Here is a 22107-nt window from a genome sequence, read left to right as displayed (position 1 = left end):
AAAAATTAGCTTCTATTTTCAAATGTGCTTTGTTCTCTTGGTATCCCTTGTTGAAAAATACGCACATATCCTACACTAGTGGGAGCTAGCTGCTGATTGGTACCTGCATACATTTGTCTCTTGTGATTGGCTAATTCAATGTGTTTAGCTAGCTGCCATTAGTGCAATGCTGTTACTTCAGCAAAAGATAACAAGATAATGAAGCAAATTTGATAATAGAAGTAAATTGCAAAGTTGTTTAAAATTGTATGTTCTATCCCAATCATGAAAGAAAAATTTGGGGTTTCCTGTCCCTTTAATTTGTTTAATAAAGAAATATCTAGCTGTGTTGTGTGCATTATATGACTGGGATACACAGTCATTGAAGAATTGGAGTTTCCAGTCTAGTATGCTAAGCATTCAGCTTGCCAGTTCAGTGGGAGAGGGAGAAGACACATGAACTAGGGACAGGAACTCCACAGATAACACTGAAGATACGAGTTATCCTGCCCTAAGTTCATGGTGTTAGACCTTGTTCTGCAAACCATGCTAACTATACTGTATGTGTTGTGTGACTGAGCTTTCCAGTTTACCTGTCATTTAGGGCTGAAACAACTAATCAACTTAATTGATAATAATCGATAATGAAAATCGTCAACGATTTTCATTATCGATTAGTTGGTCAGTCGATTAGTTGGGCTGCTTGCAGCGTGCATTTGTGCAGAGTGAGGAAGAGCGGAAGACACGCTGTCGGATAGTTCACTTCGCTCACGCTGCGCTGTTGTAAGGTAGGTCTCCCCCCGGTTATTTAACTTAGTTGTTTACTTGCTTAATGCACATGCAGGCTGCAGCGTGTCAGATCGGTCCTGTAAGAGTGTGGCCGTTTGTTGGGAAGGGCTGTGTAGATGGGGCATCAGTGACTTATCCTGCACACTCAAGCCGTCTCAGATCACGCGCAGCCCGCAGGGCGGCTCATGATGCTTATAGTGCTTGCTAGCACACGGCAGCAAGACTTGGGAGTGCTGTCAAGGTAAAGAGCTGTGTGAGGTAACGGCACACGCTGTGTTAAAAGCTTAGGCCTAAACATAGAAAAAAATGTCCTAACTTATTGACCGGCATCTGCAGGTACCATGTTTATTTATCTCTCAAAAATATAACATGGTGCCTGCAGATGCCGGTCACTAAGCACACAAGTTCTCAACATTTTTCCTATGTTTAGGCCTAAGCTTTTAACACAGTGTGTGTGCCTTTCTCTCTCACACAGCCAATTATCTTAGGGAGCTAAAAAGAGGCCGTGCGGCCGTGTGTTGGGAAGCACTGTGTGGGCGGGGGCATCAGGAACAGTTACCATTCATTTATTCCAGCGCTTAGGAAGCCTTCTTAGGGCGTACTGGAAGTTACCTTTTTTGTTTAAAATAAATAAATATATTTTGGACTTGGCTGAATGACTTGCAGATCCTGAAATACATTTTTTTAAAAAAAAGTAATATTTCCTCCCTGGTAGTCTAGTGGCTGAGCATTTGTCTGGTACACTACAGACCAACCATACTAATTGCTACTACAATTTCCCGCTCTCACAGAGACACATACACAGAAATCATGTCCTTTCCATTTTCTGTCCCACATCTGTTAGGAGAGAAAATCTCCCTGATTGAGCCAGATAATCCTATTTGTTTTAAAGCACCAAATAAATTGCAATATACTGTAAAAGTAGTAGTTTCCCATGTATTTCCAATTACTAATACCAGCTGCAGAGTTTAACATGTAAGGAACAAAGATTATACATAAGGTTTATATTTGTATATATCAGTTCCTGCTAATTATACTTACAACCCAATAAAATGTGCTTAGCTTTTAGAGAGAGAGGACAAAGAGTCCTTCATTTATTTCTCACAGTTTACTTGCAGAGACCAATACTTAGAGTAGGGAAAATTGAAAAGGAACATTTTAGTACCTCTCTGTTTATGTTACAACCCCACTGGGAGCATAATCATGATGACATCCCATGTAAACCTAAACGATTTTTAAAATAATTTTGGGAAAAATAAGTCGTTTTTGGTTCTCTGGTACCGGCAGCGGAGAGAGACGTTGAACTTGAAACCAGTCGACATCTGATCTAATATTAATTTTATATATATATATATATATATATATATATATATATATATATATATATATATATATATATATATATATATATATTATATATTTACCTCTAAAAACCACTGGAGTATGGTGTAATTATTGTTTGCTGTAACTTGCATAAATCTTTTTAATTTAAAATTTGATATCACTATATACGCACTGTTGATTGACTGTACTGCAGAATGACCTTTAGATCACTTGTTTTCCCTAAAATCAAATATTTGTGGTTTTTAAGAAATGTATTTTTATTCCTTCCTTTAAAAATGCTCATGTGCAGGATATCAATACCAGTAACGAAACATTTTTAAGGAAAGTCTGGTATTAACTCTTGACTGCATAATTTCTACAACACGTGGCTACGCTATGTACTGTGGTCCTTTTTTGTGCTGCCTTGTATTTTCACTTTGCCACATTGTACTTAATTGCTTTCTAACGCTTGTGTTTTTCAGAAATTCAGCAGGTTCTCTATGAGCTGGCCTGTCATGTTGTTAAAGGAAATCTTAAGCTGGAGATTGCTTGTGCAGGACTTACTGACATCATGGTAAGTAAACATATCAATCCTTTCACCTTTTTCATTTTGTCACTAATTAGGTGTCTCTTCAGATTTTCTGTGCAATGACTGCTGACATTATTTTGCCCCATTCAACAATAATGAAGTATAAAAAGTAGCTTTTTATTGCTAATTTCTCCTGTATACCTTTTGTCTGTGTTAATATTTACTCTTTTATGTATGTTAAGTGTTTCTTTAATTCAATGCGATAAGTCAACCTCTCAACCAAATTAAATGTACATAAAAATAAGCACTTACATGCTTGTGATTTTTTTTTTATTTTTTACACCTTTCTATATATACATATTGTTTGCAAGAATATTTTTATAACAGCTGGTGTTTTAAGGGCTTAAATTATTTTGTAGGAATCCTATTTATACAGGTTCTCTTAGTGTTATTAAAGTTTTAGTTTAGGGCTTTAAATTAAAGGGCTACTGGTCGCTATGCTTAGTGCAAATAAAGACCATGACTTGATGAAATTTACCATTAGTGTCCTGTTTGTTTGTTTTTGTTTTTTTTGTTTTTTTTGCATGCATTTTCTCCATAATTACTGCAGCAAAGTTTAAAGCAGTGACCTCATTTGGACTGTATAATTACTATAGTTGTAGTTTGTTAGGCTTTGTTGTAAGTCAGAAATTTTATTTAAAATGACAGGTCACAGATAATCTATTCCTAAGTGTGTTTTGCTATCCACTGTTTTGAGAAAATTACATTACCATTATAAGGTAACACAGAATTCTTTATTTTCTTCCATAGGACCTTCGAGAAGATATGCCTTCAATCTTAGCAGATGTATTTTGTATTTTGGGTAAGGATAATTTAAAGTTTTTTTTTTTTTTTTTTTTCCCCACACCTAAAAACTTTATTGCCTTAATTTTAGAGGGATTTCCTTAAAATCTATAATATACATGTTTAATCTAAAGTAAATGATGAAAATACATCTAAAGTGACAGTAAATATTAAGATTTTTTTTAAATCATAATTGTGCAGTATTAACTAATACAATGCTCCTCTTACCTTATAAAAACTTTTATTTAATCCAAATGTTCTTCGTTTTACAAAGAACCCTCCCCCCAAACCGTGTTCACTAATCAGAACCTGCTCAGTTGTGCTGGTGAAGTAAATGTAGCACGCAGCCACACTTGATAAAGCATCCAACAGTTTTATCTAGTGTTGGAGCACTATACATTTACCTCAACGGCACAAACAAACTGGTTGTGATTAGTGATCAGTCGTGTGACGCAGTTTTGAAAAGATGACTGATGTGCCAAGAGGGGATTTCCTTTTTAAATGCAGTGAATTTGAATAATAAAAATAACAGCAAGCTTTATTTTTAAGGTAGGTAAGAGGATCATAGAATTATGAATTGTGCACTTACTGTACAATCATGATTTATAAATGTTAACGTTTACTGTCCCTTTAAGGTGGACCTAGCAGTTAAAACTATGCATTTCAGTTTTGAATTTTTTTAGAATGGTTCTAGTGAAAGCTCTTTTCAATAATTTATTTTCTTTCATGTAATTGGCAAGAGTCCATGAGCTAGTGACGTATGGGATATACATTCCTACCAGGAGGGGCAAAGTTTCCCAAACCTCAAAATGCCTATAAATACACCCTCCACCACACCCACAATTCAGTTTTACAAACTTTGCCTCCTATGGAGGTGGTGAAGTAAGTTTGTGCTAGATTTCTACGTTGATGTGCGCTTCTCAGCATGCAGAAGCCCGGTTCCTCTCAGAGTGCAGTGAATGACAGAGGGATGTGAAGGGAGTATTACCTATTGAGTACAATGGTCATCCTACCTGGGATCTTTTTCATAGGTTCTCTGTTATCGGTCGTAGAGATTCATCTCCTACCTCCCTTTTCAGATCGATGATATACTCTTATATACCATTACCTCTACTGATTCTCGTTTCAGTACTGGTTTGGCTATCTACTATGTAGATGAGTGTCTTTTGGTAAGTATGTTTTCTTTTATTTAAGACACTCGGCTATGGTTTGGCACTTTAAATGTAAAGTTCTAAATATATGTTTTGTACTTATATTTGCCATGATTCAGGTTAATCAGTATATTTCCTTTTTGCAGACTGTTAGTTTTATTTTGGGAAATGCATATAAAAAAAATTTCTTACCTGAAATTTTCAAATTGACTCTCTTTTCTAAATTGCGGGCTCTTAGGCTCGCGGGAGCGCAAAATGCTATTTGTTGCGTCATCCTTGGCGCAAGACTTTTTTTGGCGCAAGAATTACGCTTGTTGACATAATTTCGTCATTTCCGGCGTCTTAGTTGGCGCCGAGAGTTTTCACGTAGTTGCGTCATCTATGACGCTCGTGTTTGTTGCAGACGTTCTTGGCGCCAAAAAATATTTTGTCAGTTGTGGGCGTCGTACTTGGCGCCAGATTTTTTGACATTATTTAAGTCTTTATTTCATTTTGCTTCTGGTTTCCAGATGCTTATTTTGTTTGCATTTTTTCCCATTCCTTAAACTGTCATATAAGGAAATTGATATTTTGCTTTATGTTATTTTTTCTATTACATATTGCAAGATGTCTCAATATGACCCTGTCTCAGAATCTACTATTGGAATCCTGCTGCCTGATGTCGGTTCTACCAAAGCTAAGTGCATTTGTTGTAAACTTGTGGTAACTGTTCCTTCGGCTGTAGTTTGTCTTAGTTGTCATGATAAGCTTTCAAATGCAGACAATATTTCCATTAGTAGTAATCCATTACCTGTTGGTGTTCCTTCAACATCTAATACTCAGGATATTCCTGTTAATGTGAGAGAATTTGTTTCTAATTCCATTCAGAAGGCTTTGTCTGTCATACCACCTTCTAATAAACGTAAAAGGTCTTTTAAAACTTCTCATAAAATTGATGAATTTTTGAATGACCGACAGCATTCTGATTTATCTATCTCTGATGAGGATCTATCTGGTTCAGAAGATTCTGCCTCAGATATTGACACTGACATATCTTCATACTTATTTAAAATGGAGTATATTTGTTCCTTATTAAAAGAGGTGTTGATTGCATTAGATATGGAGGAAACTAGTCCTCTTGATATTAAAACCAGTAAACGTATAAATTCTTTTTTAAACCTCATGTAGTTATTCCAGAGGTTTTTCCAGTTCCTGATGCTATTTCAGATGTAATTTCTAGGGCATGGAATAGACTGGGTACTTCTTTTACTCCTTCTTCAAGGTTTAAGAAACTGTATCCTTTGCCGACTGATAGATTGGAGTTTTGGGAAAAGATCCCCAAAGTTGATGGGGCCATCTCTACTCTTGCTAAACGTACTACTATTCCTATGGTAGCTAGTACTTCTTTTAAAGATCCTTTAGATAGGAAACTTGAATCTTATCTAAAGAAGGCTTATTTATGTTCAGGTCGTCATCTTAGGCCTGCTATTTCTTTGGCTGATGCTGCTGCTTCAACTTTTTGGTTGGAAACTAGCACAACAAGTACCAGATCTTAATGTGTATAGATAGCATTGTTAAGCTAATTCAACATGCTAATAATTTCATTTGTGATGCCATTTTTGATATCATTAGAATTGATGTCAGATATATGTCTTTAGCAATATTAGCTAGAAGAGCTTTATGGCTTAAATATTGGAATGCTGATATGACTTCTAAATCAACGTTGCTATCTCTCTCTTTCCAAGGTAATAAATTATTTGGTTCTCAGTTGGATTCTATTATTTCAACTGTCACTGCAGGGAAGGGAGCTTTTTGCCTCAGGGTAAAAAATCTAAGGGTAAATTTATGGCTGCTAACCGTTTTCATTCCTTTCGTCAAAATAAGGAACAGAAACCTGACCCTTCCCCTAAGGGAACGGTTTCCAATTGGAAGCCTTCTCCAGTCTGGAATAAATCCAAGCCATTTAAAATATCTAAATCAGCCCCCAAGTCCGCATGAAGGTGCGGCCCTCATTCCAGCGCAGCTGGTAGGGGGCAGACTAAGATTTTACAAGGATGTTTGGATCAATTCAATCCAAAATCATTGGATTCAGAACATTGTTTCTCAAGGATACAGAATAGGTTTCAAAGTAAGACCGCCTGTGAGAAGTTTCTTTCTCTCACGCATTCCTGAAGTTTGTTTCAGACCTGGAGTTATCTGGGGTAATTGTGCCAGTTCCTTTTCAGGAACGGGGTATGGGGTTTTATTCAAATCTGTTCATTGTTCCAAAGAAGGAGAATTCTTTCAAACTAGTTCTGGATCTAAAATTTTTTAATCGTTATGTAAGAATACCTACATTCAAAATGGTGACTATAAGGACTATTCTGCCTTTCTCCAACATTGCTGTGTCCGGTCCACGGCGTCATCCTTACTTGGGGGAATATCTCTTCCCCAACAGGAAATGGCAGAGTCCCAGCAAAGCTGGCCATATAGTCCCTCCTAGGCTCCGCCCACCCCAGTCATTCTCTTTGCCGTTGCACAGGCAACATCTCCACGGAGATGGTTAAGAGTATGTGGTGTTTAGTTGTAGTTTTTTTATTCTACTATCAAGAGTTTGTTATTTTAAAATAGTGCTGGTATGTACTATTTACTCTGAACAGAAAAAGATGAAGAGTTCTGTTTAAGAGGAAGATGATTTTAGCAGACAGTAACTAAAATAGTTTGCTGTTTCCACATAGGACTGTTGAGATGAAGCAACTTCAGTTGGGGGAAACAGTTAGCAGACTTTTCTGCTTAAGGTATGACTAGCCATATTTCTAACAAGACTGAGTAATGCTGGAAGGCTGTCATTTCCCCTCATGGGCTTAATATGGGCTATAAAACTGGTAGACACTTTTATGGGCAAAATCGATTGCTTTATTTGGGCATTTTATTCATGTTTATGCTTGTTATTCACACTTATAAACTTGGGGAACGTTTTTTAACGTCAGGCACTGTTAGACACCTTTTCAGTCAGGAAGGACCTTCCCAGTTGTAGGCTGAGCCTCATTTTCGCGCCATTACTGCGCAGTTTCTTTTTAGAGCAAGACATGCAGATGCATGTGTGAGGATCTGAAAGTAGTTGGAAAAGTTCCTAGAAGGCTTCTTTTGGTATCGTATTCCCCCTGGGTTTGGTAGAGTCGCAGCAAAGACTGTAGCTGGGACTTTAGAGGGGTTAAAACTGTAACCGGCTCCGGTTTCGTTATTTTAAGGGTTAAAGCTCTGAAAATTGGCGTGCAATACTTTGAATGCTTTAAGACACTGTGGTGAAATTTTGGTAAATTTTGAACAATTCCTTCATACTTTTTCACATATTCAGTAATAAAGTGTGCTCTGTTTAAAATTTAAAGAGACAGTAACGGTTTTGTTTTAAAACGGTTTTTGTGCTTTATTGACAAGTTTAAGCATTTTTAACATGTCTGTACCTTCAGATAAGCTATGTTCTATATGTATGAAAGTCAATGTGTCTCCCCCTTCAAAATTATGTGATAATTGTGCCATAGTGTCCAAACAAAGTAAGGACAGTACTGCCACAGATAGTAAAATTGCCCAAGATGTTTCATCAGATGAAGGGAGTAGACATAGTTCTAAATCATCTCCTTCTGGGTCTATGCCAGTTTTGCCCACGCAGGAGGCCCCTAGTACTTCTAGCGCGCCAATGCTTATTACTATGCAGCAATTGACGGCAGTAATGGATAACTCCATAGCAAATATTTTATCCAAAATGCCTGCATATCAGAGAAAGCGCGATTGCTCTGTTTTAAACACTGAAGAGCAGGAGGGCGCTGATGATAATTGCTCTGTCATACCCTCACACCAATCTGAAGGGGCCATGAGGGAGATTTTGTCAGATGGAGAAATTTCAGATTCAGGAAAAATTTCTCAACAGGCTGAACCTGATGTTGTGACATTTAAATTAGAGCATCTCCGCGCACTGCTTAAGGAGGTGTTATCTACTCTGGATGATTGTGACAACCTGGTCATTCCAGAAAAATTATGCAAGATGGACAAGTTCCTAGAGGCTCCGGTGCACCCCGACGCTTTTCCTATACCCAAGCGGGTGGCGGACATAGTGAATAAGGAGTGGGAGAAGCCCGGCATACCTTTTGTCCCCCCTCCTATATTTAAGAAATTATTTTCTATGGTCGACCCCAGAAAGGACTTATGGCAGACAGTCCCTAAGGTCGAGGGGGCAGTTTCTACTCTAAACAAGCGCACTACTATTCCTATCGAGGATAATTGTGCTTTCAAAGATCCTATGGATAAAAAATTGGAGGGTTTGCTTAAAAAGATTTTTGTACAGCAAGGTTACCTTCTGCAACCCATTTCGTGCATTGTTCCTGTCACTACAGCAGCGTGGTTCTGGTTCGAGGAACTAGAAAAGTCGCTCAGTAGAGAGACTCCATATGAGGAAGTTATGGACAGAGTTCACGCACTTAAGTTGGCTAACTCTTTTATTTTAGATGCCGCTTTGCAATTAGCTAGATTAGCGGCGAAAAATTCAGGGTTTGCAATTGTGGCGCGCAGAGCGCTTTGGCTAAAGTCTTGGTCAGCGGATGTATCATCCAAGACAAAATTGCTTAATATTCCCTTCAAGGGTAAAACTCTCTTTGGGCCAGAATTGAAAGAAATTATCTCAGACATCACTGGGGGAAAGGGCCACGCCCTCCCACAAGATAGGCCTTTCAAAGCCAAGAATAAGTCTAATTTTCGTTCCTTTCGTAATTTCAGGAACGGACCGGCCTCTAATTCTGCATCCTCTAAGCAAGAGGGTAATGCTTCACAAACCAAACTAGCCTGGAAACCGATGCAAGGCTGGAACAAGGGTAAGCAGGCCAAGAAACCTGCTGCTGCTAACAAAACAGCATGAAGGAGTAGCCCCCGATCCGGGACCGGATCTAGTGGGGGGCAGACTCTCTCTCTCTTTGCTCAGGCTTGGGCAAGAGATGTTCAGGATCCCTGGGCACTAGAAATAGTTTCTCAGGGTTATCTTCTGGAATTCAAGGAACTACCCCCAAGGGGAAGGTTCCACATGTCTCACTTATCCTCAAACCAAATAAAGAGACAGGCATTCTTACATTGTGTAGAAGACCTGTTAAAAATGGGAGTGATACACCCAATTCCATCTGCGGAACAAGGAATGGGATTTTACTGAAATCTGTTTGTAGTTCCCAAGAAAGAGGGAACTTTCAGACCAATTCTGGATTTAAAGATCCTAAACCAATTTCTCAGAGTACCATCGTTCAAAATGTAAACCATTCGAACGATTCTACCTACAATCCAGGAAGGTCAATTTTTGACTACCGTGGATCTAAAGGATGCGTATCTTCATATTCCTATCCACAAAGAACATCATCAGTTCCTAAGGTTCGCCTTTCTGGACAAACATTACCAGTTTGTGGCTCTCCCATTCGGGTTAGCCACTGCTCCAAGGATTTTCACAAAGGTACTCGGGTCCCTTCTAGCGGTTCTGAGACCAAGGGGCATTGCAGTAGTACCGTACTTGGACGACATTCTAATACAAGCGTCGTCTCTTTCAAAGGCTCACAGAGACATCGTTCTGGCCTTTCTCAGATCTCACGGATGGAAGGTGAACATAGAAAAAAGTTCTCTGTCTCCGTCAACAAGAGTTCCCTTCTTGGGAACAATAATAGATTCCTTAGAAATTAGGATTTTCCTGACAGAAGTCAGAAAGTCAAAACTAAACGCTTGTCAAGTTCTTCATTCTATTCCTCGTCCTTCCGTAGCTCAGTGTATGGAAGTAGTAGGGTTGATGGTTGCAGCAATGGACATAGTTCCTTTTGCGCGAATTCATCTAAGACCATTACAACTGTACATGCTGAAACAGTGGAATGGGGACTATACAGACTTGTCTCCAGTGATTCAAGTAGATCAGAAGACCAGAGACTCACTCCGTTGGTGGCTAACCCTGGACCACCTGTCCCAGGGAATGAGCTTTCGCAGACCAGAGTGGGTCATCGTCACGACCGACGCCAGTCTAGTGGGCTGGGGAGCGGTCTGGGAATCCCTGAAAGCTCAGGGACTATGGTCTCGGGAAGAGTCTCTTCTCCCGATAAACATTCTGGAACTAAGAGCGATATTCAATGCTCTCAGGGCTTGGCCTCAACTAGCAAAGGCCAGATTCATAAGATTCCAATCAGACAACATGACGACTGTTGCTTATATCAATCATCAGAAGGGAACAAGGAGTTCCCTGGCGATGAGAGAAGTGACCAAAATAATAGAATGGGCAGAGGATCACTTCTTCCACCTATCTGCGATCCACATCCCATGAGTGGAAAACTGGGAGGCGGATTATCTGAGTCGTCAGACATTCCATCCGGGGGAGTGGGAACTTCACCCGGAGATATTTGCCCAAATAACCCAATTATGGGGCATTCCAGACATGGATCTGATGGCGTCTCATCAGAACTTCAAGGTTCCTTGCTACGGGTCCAGATCCAGGGATCCCAAGGCGACACTAGTGGATGCACTAGCAGCGCCTTGGTCCTTCAACCTAGCTTATGTGTTTCCACCGTTTCCTCTCATTCCCAGGCTGGTAGCCAGGATCAAGCAGGAGAGGGCCTCTGTGATCTTGATAGCTCCTGCGTGGCCACGCAGGACTTGGTATGCAGACCTGGTGAATATGTCATCGGCTCCACCATGGAAGCTACCTTTGAGACAGGACCTTCTTGTACAGGGTCCATTCGAACATCCAAATCTGGTCTCCCTCCAGCTGACGGCTTGGAAATTGAACGCTTGATTCTATCAAAAGCGTGGGTTTTCAGATTCTGTGATAGATACTCTGGTTCAAGCCAGAAAACCGGTAACTAGAAAAATTTACCATAAAATATGGAAAAGATATATCTGCTGGTGTGAATCCAAGGGATTCCCATGGAATAAGATCAAAATTCCTAAGATCCTTTCCTTTCTACAAGAAGGTTTGGATAAAGGATTATCAGCGAGTTCTCTAAAGGGACAGATTTCTGCTTTATCTGTCTTACTACACAAACGACTGGCAGCTGTGCCAGATGTTCAAGCATTTGTTCAGGCTCTGGTTAGGATCAAGCCTGTTTACAGACCTTTGACTCCTCCCTGGAGTTTAAATCTAGTTCTTTCAGTTCTCCAAGGGGTTCCGTTTGAACCTTTACATTCCATAGATATTAAGTTGTTATCTTGGAAAGTTTTGTTTTTGGTTGCTATTTCTTCTGCTAGAAGAGTTTCTGAGCTATCTGCTCTGCAGTGTACTCCGCCCTATCTGTTGTTCCATTCAGATAAGGTTGTTTTGCGTACTAAGCCTGGTTTTCTTCCAAAGGTTGTTTCCAACAAAAATATTAACCAGGAGATAGTTGTACCTTCTTTGTGTCCGAATCAAGTTTCAAAGAAGGAACGTTTGCTACGCAATTTGGATGTAGTCCGTGCTCTAAAATTCTATTTAGAAGCTACAAAAGAGTTCAGACAAACATCTTCTCTGTTTGTCGTCTATTCTGGTAAGAGGAGAGGTCAAAAAGCGACTTCTACCTCTCTTTCCTTTTGGCTTAAAACCATCATCCGATTGGCTTACGAGACTGCCGGACGGCAGCCTCCTGAAAGAATCACAGCTCACTCTACTAGGGCTGTGGCTTCCACATGGGCCTTCAAGAACGAGGCTTCTGTTGATCAGATATGTAAGGCAGCGACTTGGTCTTCACTGCACACTTTTTCCAAATTTTACAAATTTGATACTTTTGCTTCTTCGGAGGCTATTTTTGGGAGACAGGTTTTGCAAGCCGTGGTGCCTTCTGTTTAGGTAACCTGATTTGCTCCCTCCCTTCATCCGTGTCCTAAAGCTTTGGTATTGGTTCCCACAAGTAAGGATGACGCCGTGGACCGGACACACCAATGTTGGAGAAAACAGAATTTATGCTTACCTGATAAATTACTTTCTCCAACGGTGTGTCCGGTCCACGGCCCGTCCTGGTTTTTTAATCAGGTTTGATGAATTATTTTCTCTAACTACAGTCACCACGGCACCCTATGGTTTCTCCTATATTTTTACTCCTGTCCGTCGGTCGAATGACTGGGGTGGGCGGAGCCTAGGAGGGACTATATGGCCAGCTTTGCTGGGACTCTTTGCCATTTCCTGTTGGGGAAGAGATATCCCACAAGTAAGGATGACGCCGTGGACCGGACACACCGTTGGAGAAAGTAATTTATCAGGTAAGCATAAATTATGTTTTTGTTCAACAAGGGCATTATAGGTCTACAATAGACTTACAGGATGCATATCTTCATATTCCGATTCATCCAGATCACTATCAGTTCCTGAGATTCTCTTTTCTAGACAAGCATTACCAATTTGTTGCTCTTCCTTTTGGCCTAGCAACAGCTCCAAGGATCTTTTCAAAGGTTCTCGGTGCCCTACTCCCTGTAATCAGAGAGCGGGGTATTGCGGTGTTTCTTTATTTGGATGATATCTTGGTACTTGCTCAGTCTTTACGTCTTTGCAGTCTTTACGTTCTGCAGAATCTCACACAAATCAACTAGTGTTGTTTCTTCAAAGACATGGTTGGAGGATCAATTTACCAAAAAGTTCTTTGATTCCTCAGACAAGGGTAACCTTTTTAGGTTTCCAAATAGATTCAGTATCCATGACTTTGTCTCTAACAGACAAGAGACGTCTGAAATTGGTTGCAGCTTGTCGAAACCTTCAGTCTCAGTCATTCCCTTCAGTGGCTATGTCCATGGAGGTTTTAGGTCTCATGACTGTAGCATCGGACGCGATCACCTTTGCTCGTTTTCACATGAGACCTCTCCAGCTTTGTATGCTGAACCAATGGTGCAGGGATTATACAAGGATATCAGAATTAATATCCTTAAATCCCAATGTTCGACTATCTCTGACATGGTGGTTAGATCACCATCGTTTAGTTCAAGGGGCCTCTTTTGTACGTTCAGCCTGGACTGTGATCACAACAGATGTGAGTCTTTCAGGTTGGGGAGCTGTCTGGGGATCTCTGACAGCGCAGGGGGTTTGCAAATCTCAAGAGACGAGATTAACAATCAATATTTTGGAACTGAGATTCTCAGAGCTCTTCAGTTTTGGCCTCTTCTGAAGAGAGAACCGTTTATTTGTTTTCAGACAGACCATGTCACAACCGTGGCATATGTCAATCATCAAGGGGGGACTCACAGTCCTCAAGCTATGAAAGAAGTATCTCGGATGGGGAATGGGCGGAATCCAGCTCCTGTCTAATTTCTGCGGTCCATATCCCAGGTATAGACAATTGGGAAGCGGATTATCTCAGTCGCAAGGCTTTACATCCGGGAGAGTGGTCTCTTCACCCAGATGTGTTTTTTCAGATTGTTCAGATGTGGGGGCTTCCAGAAATAGATCTGATGGCTTCTCATCTAAACAAGAAACTTCCCAGGTATCTGTCCAGGTCCAGGGATCCTCAGGCGGAAGCAGTGGATGCGTTGACACTTCCTTGGAGTTATCAACCTGCTTATATCTTTCCGCTCTAGTTCTTCTTCCAAGAGTGATTTCCAAAATCATAATGGAGCGTTCGTACTGCTGGTGGCTCCAGCATGGCCCCACAGGTTTTGGTATGCGGATCTTGTTCGAATGTCCAGTTGCCAACCTTGGCTACTTCCGTTAAGGCCAGACCTTCTATCTCAAGGTCCATTTTTCCATCAGGATCTCAAATCATTAAATTTGATGGTATGGAGATTGAACGCTTAGTGCTTAGTTATAGAGGTTTCTCTGACTCAGTGATAAATACTATGTTGCAGGCTCGTAAATCTGTGTCTAGAAAGATTTATTACCAAGTTTGGAAGACTTACATTTCATGGTGTTCTTCTCATAAATTTTCTTGGCATTCTTTTAGAATTCCTAGAATTTTACAGTTTCTTCAGGATGGTTTAGATAAGGGTTTGTCTGCAAGTTCCTTGAAAGGACAAATCTCTGCTCGTTCTGTTCCACAGAAAATTTGCTAATCTTCCTTTTATTCATTGTTTTGTACAGGCTTTGGTTTGTATCAAGCCTGTCATTTAGTCAATCTCTCCTCCTTGGAGTCTTAATTTGGTTTTGAGGGCTTTACAGGCTCCTTTGTTTGAGCCTATGCATTCTCTGGACATTAAATTACTTTCTTGGAAAGTATTGTTCCTTTTGGCCATCTCTTCTGCTAGAAGAGTTTCGGAATTATCTGCTCTTTCTTGTGAGTCTCCTTTTCTGATTTTTCATCAGGATTAGGCGGTTTTGCGGACTTCATTTAAATTTTTACCTAAAGTTGTGAATTCCAACAACATTAGTAGAGAAATTGTTGTCCCTTTGTTGTGTCCTAATCCTAAGAATTCTCCTGGGAGATCTTTACATTCTTTGGATGTGGTAAGAGCTTTGAAATATTATGTTGAAGCTACTAAAGATTTCAGAAAGACTTCTAGTCTATTTGTTATCTTTTCTGGTTCTAGGAAAGGTCAGAAGGCTTCTGCCATTTCTTTGGGATCTTGGTTAAAGCTTTTGATTCATCATGCTTATTTGGAGTCGGGTAAATCCCCGCCTCAGAGGATTACGGCTCATTCTACTAGTTCAGTTTCCACTTCCTGGGCTTTTAAGAATGAAGCTTCTGTTGATCAGATTTGCAAAGCAGCAACTTGGTCTTCTTTGCATACTTTTACTAAATTCTACCATTTTGATGTTTTCTCTTCAGAATCAGTTTTTGGTAGAAAAGTTCTTCAGGCAGCTGTTTCAGTTTGATTCTTCTGCTTGTAATTTCAGTTTTTTTCATTATAAAGATTAAAACTTTTGATTTTCGTTGTGGATTAATTTTTCAGCGGAATTGGCTGTCTTTATTTTTATCCCTCCCTCTCTAGTGACTCTTGCGGGGAGTTCCACATCTTGGGTATTTGCTATCCCATACGTCACTAGCTCATGGACTCTTGCCAATTACATGAAAGAAAACATAATTTATGTAAGAACTTACCTGATAAATTAATTTCTTTCATATTGGCAAGAGTCCATGAGACCCACCCTTTTTATGGTGGTTATGATTTTTTTTTGTATAAAGCACAATTATTCCAATACCTTGTTGATGCTTTCGCTCCTTTCTTATCACCCCACTTCTTGGCTATTCGTTAAACTGAATTGTGGGTGTGGTGGGGGGTGTATTTATAGGCATTTTGAGGTTTGGGAAACTTTGCCCCTCCTGGTAGGAATGTATATCCCATACGTCACTAGCTCATGGACTCTTGCCAATATGAAAGAAATGAATTTATCAGTTAAATTCTTACATAAATTATGTTTTTTGTTTGATATACCATGCATGGGCGGGTGGAGTGTATCTAGATATGCTTCCTGCACTTACCTTCAAACATTGCTCCTGTTCAGAGAAATGGCACTGGCTTCTGTCAAGTCGTTTTTGACTTGTGGATCTCAGTTTTGACTATTATGTCTCTTCAAGTTTGATCCATCACGTATTAATATACCGCTCTATTATAATTAATTTAAAAAATGCATGCTTCTTGTTTTTTGCATAATGTAAATAAAATGACGCTTGGGTTCCTGGTTTTTATGCAATTTTCTTAAAGGGAAATGAAACTCAAACCTTTTCTTTTATGATTCAGGTAGAGCATGCATTTTTAAACACACATCCAATTTACTTCTTTTTGTTTTGGTATCCTTTGTTGAAAAGCAGGGAGGTAAGGTAAGGAGTGAGCACGTGTCTGCAACACTTTTGCATAAGTTTTGCAAGAATGTTAAAGGTATAGTAAATGTTGTTTAAAAAGACAGATAATCCCTTTATTTACCATTCCCCAGTTTTGAATAACCAACACTGTTCTAGAAATATACTTTTTACCTCTGTGATTACCTTGTATCTAAGCTTCTGCTGACTGCCTCCTTATCTCGGATATTTTGACAGACTTCCATTTCAGGCAATTAGTGCTGACTCTTAAATAATTTCACGTGCATGAGCACAGTTTTATCTAACATGAAACACACAAACTAACGCCCTCTAACTGTGAAAAACTGTCAAATGCAAAGGTGGCCTTCAAGGGCCTACCTAGGTTGAGCTTTCAACTAAGAATAACAAGGGAACAAAGCAAATTTTGATGATAAAAGTAAATTAGAAAGTTGTTTAAAATGACATGCCCTATCTGAATCATGATAGTTTAATTTAGACTTTACTATCGCTTTAAATATTTGAAAGAGTACTAGATGGCAACACTTTTTCCTGCTTCTTATTGCACAATACCTACCTAGGTATATGTTCAACAAAGAAAACCATGAGATGGAAGGAAATTTGATAACAGAAGTAAATTGGAAACCTTTTTTAGAATTGTATGCTCTGAATCGCAAAAGAAAATTTTTTGGTTTCATGTCCCTTTTTTAGAAGAGGCTGTGTTACCTGTGCCATTAGAGGAAATGTAGTTTGATATTTAGGCAGTATGTTTAGAGGTTAAATCTTGTATACAATGAGTTACAGGGGCATGAGCCTTTACAGTGAGTAGTTGCGTCGTATTTATGTGCCATCAAAAAATGTTATTTGAAAAAAGCTTTTATTATTATTAAAAAGTTTGATTAGACACCTACTTAAAGGGACAGTCAACCCAAAAATTATTTAGATTAGTTAATCTTTACATCAAACTCTAGCCCAATTTTCATCTAAATAAACTTTCGCAGAAAATACACTTACTAGAGCTCATCTGGCCGTTTTGAAATGGCCACCTGACTCCTCTTTCTCTGACGTCTCCCAAAAGCTTGAACTGCAGCACTAGTACAGGATCCTCTCGTCCTTGAGTGCGCTCCTTTCATTCAGTTCATTCAGACACTCATATGGCACCCCCCCTCGCACTATCGCCCCTCATTTTCTTTCAACAGAACGTTCTGTCTACACTAACACACCCACATTTATATGCAGCACATTATTATTATTATTATTATTATTATTATTATTATTATTATTATTATTTTACAAGTAATTTATGTTTGTATAGCACCGGAAAAAAGCAGAGAAGCCGAGTATTCTGTTTCAGTTCTTTTCCATGTTTATAAAGGTAAAAAGTGTAACAGTTGCAAAAAATGTTGCTGCTGCCAAACGTTTGTGGCAAAAAAAAGTAAACAGATGCACAGTCATTGCTAGAAAACCCGCTTACAAATCGTGACAGTTTCAACAAATAATACCGCCTAAGATTCAGTAGTGAAAGATCTCCAACCACCACAGCTGTTAAAAAGAGCCCCACAAGACAGAACTTCAGATCCTCACAGCTTGTGCTCCCCCGCCCGCATGCTCATCGTTCTCCGGTCCTCCTCGGCCAGCACCCCCGCACACAGAGGGAAGATCAGAGCACTAGCTGTGAGAATCTGAAGTGCTAGTGCTCTGTGATCTTCGCTGTGCCTGCGCGGGGGTGCTGGCCGAGGAGGACCGGAGAACAGTAAGCATGTGGTCGGGGTAGCACTAGCTGTGAGAATCTGAAGTGCTAGTGCTCTGTGATCTTCCCCTTCCCTCAGCTCCACCAAATCCGTGCAAGTGGCCGATGTCGATAACACGCCTCGATTCACTCAATTAGAATATGATGTGAAGGTTATGGAGATCAACGTACCAGGGGCTTATATTTTTGCAGTGACTGCCACAGATAAGGACGAAAAGGAAAATGCTAATATATCTTACCACATCCTGGAGTGTGATATACAGGGCATGTCAGTAATTACCTATGTGTCCATCAATTCAGAAAACGGCTACCTCTATGCTCTGCGTACCTTTTTGATTGATTTTGAGCTGATCAAAACATTCAGCTTTATGGTTGAGGCCAGAGATCAAGACATACCACCTTTATCTAGCAATGCCACAGTCAACGTCATCATATTTCCTTCATCTTCCTCTTGGCTATGATAGTACTGGCCATCAGGTGCCAAAAGGAAAATAAACTAAACATTTACAGCTGCCTTGCAAGCGGCTGCTGTATGTGCTGCTGTTCCTGCTGTAGCAGACAAGCCAGGGCTCGCAAGAAAAAGCTAAGTAAATCTGACATTATGTTGGTGCAAAGTTCTAATGTGCCCAGCTCTACACAGGTGCCAGTAGAGGAATCTGGAGGTTTCAGGTCACATCATCACAACCAGAATTATTGTTATCAGGTGTGTCTGACTCCAGAGTCTGCCAAGACTGATCTTATGTTTCTCAAGCCCTGCAGCCCTTCCATGAGCATGGATACTGAGCACAATCCTTGTGGTGCTATAGTGACAGGTTATGCTGATCAACAACCTGATATCTTATCCAATGGCAGCATGTTGTCTAGTGAGGTATATAATTGAGGGTGTATTGTCATTTTGATCCAATATGATGATGTTGACTGTGGCATTGCTAGATAAAGGTGGTGTGCCTTGATCTCTGGTCTCAACCATAAAACTGAATGTTTTGATCAGCTCAAAATCAAAGGTACGCAGAGCATAGAGGTAGCTGTTTTCTGAATTGATGGACACATAGGTAATTACTGACATGCCCTGTATATCACACTCCAGGATGTGGTAAGATATATTAGCTTTTTCCTTTTCGTCCTTATATGTGGCAGTCACTGCAAAAATATAAGCCCCTGGTACGTTGTTCTCCATAACCTTCACATCGTGTTCTAATTGAGTGGATCGTGGCGAGTTATCATTGACATCGGCCACTTGCACTTGTATGGACTTGGTGGAGCTGAGGGGAGGGGAAGATCACAGAGCACTAGCACTTCAGATTCTCACAGCTAGTGCTCCCCCGACCACATGCTTACCGTTCTCCGGTCCTCCTCGGCCAGCACCCCCGCACACAGAGCGAAGATCACAGAGCACGAGCACTTCAGATTCTCACAGCTAGTGCTCTGTGATCTTCGCTCTGTGTGCGGGGGTCCTGGCCGAGGAGGACAGGAGAACGGTGAGCATGTGGTCGGGGGAGCACTAGCTTTGAGAATCTGAAGTTCTGGCTTGTGGGGCTCTTTTTAACAGCAGTGGTGGTTGGAGATCGTTCACTACTGAATCTTAGGCGGTATTATTTGTTGAAACTGTCACGATTTGTAAGCGGGTTTTTATCAATGACTGTGCATCTGTTTACTTTATGAAAATTCTATATATTTCTGTCAATTGCAGTCTATGACATTGTCGCAGGTCGGCAGAACATAGTACATTAGTATACAACACCAGATTTTGCCACAAACGTTTGGCAGCAGCAACATTTTTTGCAACTGTTACACTTTTTACCTTTTATAAACATAGAAAAGAACCGAAACAGAATACTCGGCTTCTCCGCTTTTCCGGTGCTATACAAACCTAAATTACTTGTAAAATAATAATAATAATGTGCTGCATATAAATGTGGGTGTGTTAGTGCAGACAGAACGTTCTGCTGAAAGAAAATGAGGGGCGATAGTGCGAGGGGGGGTGCCATATGAGTGTCTGAATGAACTGAATGAAAGGAGCGCTCAAGGACGAGAAGATCCTGTACTAGTGCTGCAGTTTAAGCTTTTGGGAGACGTCGGAGGAGGAGGAGTCAGGTGGCCATTTCAAAACAGCCAGATGAGCTCTAGTAAGTGTATTTTCTGCCAAAGTTTATTTAGATGAAAATTGGGCTAGAGTTTGATGTAAAGATTAACTAATCTAAATAAGTAACAGTAATTTTTGAGTTGACTGTCCCTTTAAGCAGATTCAGAATCAAAGTAAGGTGCTGGCATTTTTGCTAGATATTTTAACACACACCATTCAATAAAAGTCTAAAAATAGGGTACACTCTTATTTATATATTGTTTACTGAATTATGGTTACACTGTAGTGCTTTTGAAAGATAAAAAAAGGCTGTTTTTAAAAGATAATTTTCCTACTGGAGTATTTTTAAACAATGTGGGGAGCATCTTTTAGAAATATAAAAATATACATTGCTGTTGACTAATTTAAATAACTGTTCACAGATTTACATTTTTGCATTTCTGTTTTATGTAGATATTGAAACAAGTGGCCTGGAAGAAAAATGGAAGAGAGATAATTTTACACAGTTGGTTTTACAATGCTTGGTAAGGCATTAGGTGGAAGTTTAATGAAAGTAAATGCATGGGGGAGTATATTGTCAAGATAGGAAGCTCTTTTCATTGCTACTTTAGATTCTTTTAGAAAATATTCAGCGTCTATTTAAAGAGTCTACAAAGGTACAATAATGACATAATGGAAAGCAGGAGAGTCATAAATTACTATACTCTGTTTACACCTGGTAATTTTCATTGAATCCGCTTCTGGCAAAACCTTCCATTGTTACATAAATGTAAATCAGAAAATGTCTTTAAAGTGAATGTAAATTTAAATGCGTAAGTGCCCGGCTTGCATAGTTCCAAAATGTCAATCCATATGACTGGAGTGTTTTTGTTGGGGGGAAATTATTGTAACCTTTTTTTAATGGACTTAAGAAGTACAGATTATTATTTTTTTTTTTTTTTCTTCTTCTTACAGTATTTAATATCAGACACTATTCTGAAGGAACGTCTGGATCCAGAAACACTTGAATCTTTAGGGCTAATCAAGCAATCTCAGCAATTTAATCAGAAATCTGTAAAAATAAAGACCAAACTTTTGTAAGTATGTTAAAAGCAATATTGTGTTTAATTGTTGCACTGTGGCAGGAATGGCAAACTGATAAAAGTTTATGTGCCCAAACTCGAGTTGTATTCTTAAAAAAACAAACAAACAAAAAAAAAAGACTTAAGTGCCCATTATGTTTTTTTCTTTCTAATGACACGATGAGTCCACGGATCATCTAATTACTATTGAAATATTCACCTCCTAGCCAGCAGGAGGAGGCAAAGAGCAGCAAAGCTGTTAAATATCTCCTCCCTTCTATCCAACCCCAGTCATTCTCTTTACCTACATTAGTGTAAGGAAGTGGTAAAGTTAGGTGTCTGAAAAGATTCTTCAATCAAGAGTTTATTATTTTATTTGCAGTACTAGTATGTGCTGTTTTTACTCCAGGGTGTAGCTGTAGTCCATTTCAGTCTCTTCAGCAGAGCATTGGTGGCTTTTAAGCAAAGGGAACTTGTGGGACATAATTCTCACTGCGCCTCCCTCATATTTAAATAAAAGATGTTGCCCTTATTATTTTCCACAGGTCAATGCGAGGAAAAGGACCTCTCCAAACCCAGTGAGCTGCCTTGCTGCCATGCAGATTTTATGGAGGTAAGTGCTAATTTTATTTTCTTAAGCAGCTTTAAGGAAAAGAGATGGCACTTTTTACTATTTCCCTAACAGGGATATTTAACACATTACTCCTAGTGTTGTAAGGGGCATTATGTATTGCAGGCACTGGGAACTTGAGGGGAACTTGGCTCATTTTGGTGGTTTTATTAACGTTTTTGCATTAAGATGTCTGCTGAGATGTTATTTTTTACACGCCCACGATAGGCGCGGCTTGTGTGAGTTAAATTTTTTTTCTTCTATAAGGTACGACGAGTCCACGGATTCATCCTTTACTTGTGGGATATTATCCTCCTGTTAACAGGAAGTGGCAA

At 39.7% G+C, this 22107-nt stretch overlaps 1 protein-coding gene across 1 annotated transcript in view; it reads left to right on the top strand.

The window, feature by feature from the left end:
- The window catches only part of THOC2 (THO complex subunit 2), an 889387-nt gene that overhangs the window by 29772 nt on the left and 837508 nt on the right, over positions 1 to 22107 (top strand). Inside the window, 4 exon segments of the mRNA XM_053699115.1 lie at positions 2574 to 2665; positions 3431 to 3482; positions 20555 to 20625; positions 21056 to 21177. Of these exon segments, the coding sequence (XP_053555090.1) occupies positions 2574 to 2665; positions 3431 to 3482; positions 20555 to 20625; positions 21056 to 21177 (337 nt within the window).

Source organism: Bombina bombina, chromosome 1 (assembly GCF_027579735.1).
Source record: "Bombina bombina isolate aBomBom1 chromosome 1, aBomBom1.pri, whole genome shotgun sequence".
Classification (NCBI taxonomy): domain Eukaryota; kingdom Metazoa; phylum Chordata; class Amphibia; order Anura; family Bombinatoridae; genus Bombina; species Bombina bombina.
Note: the sequence above shows the minus strand (reverse complement) of the source record. Positions and strands in the feature narration are given on the sequence as shown.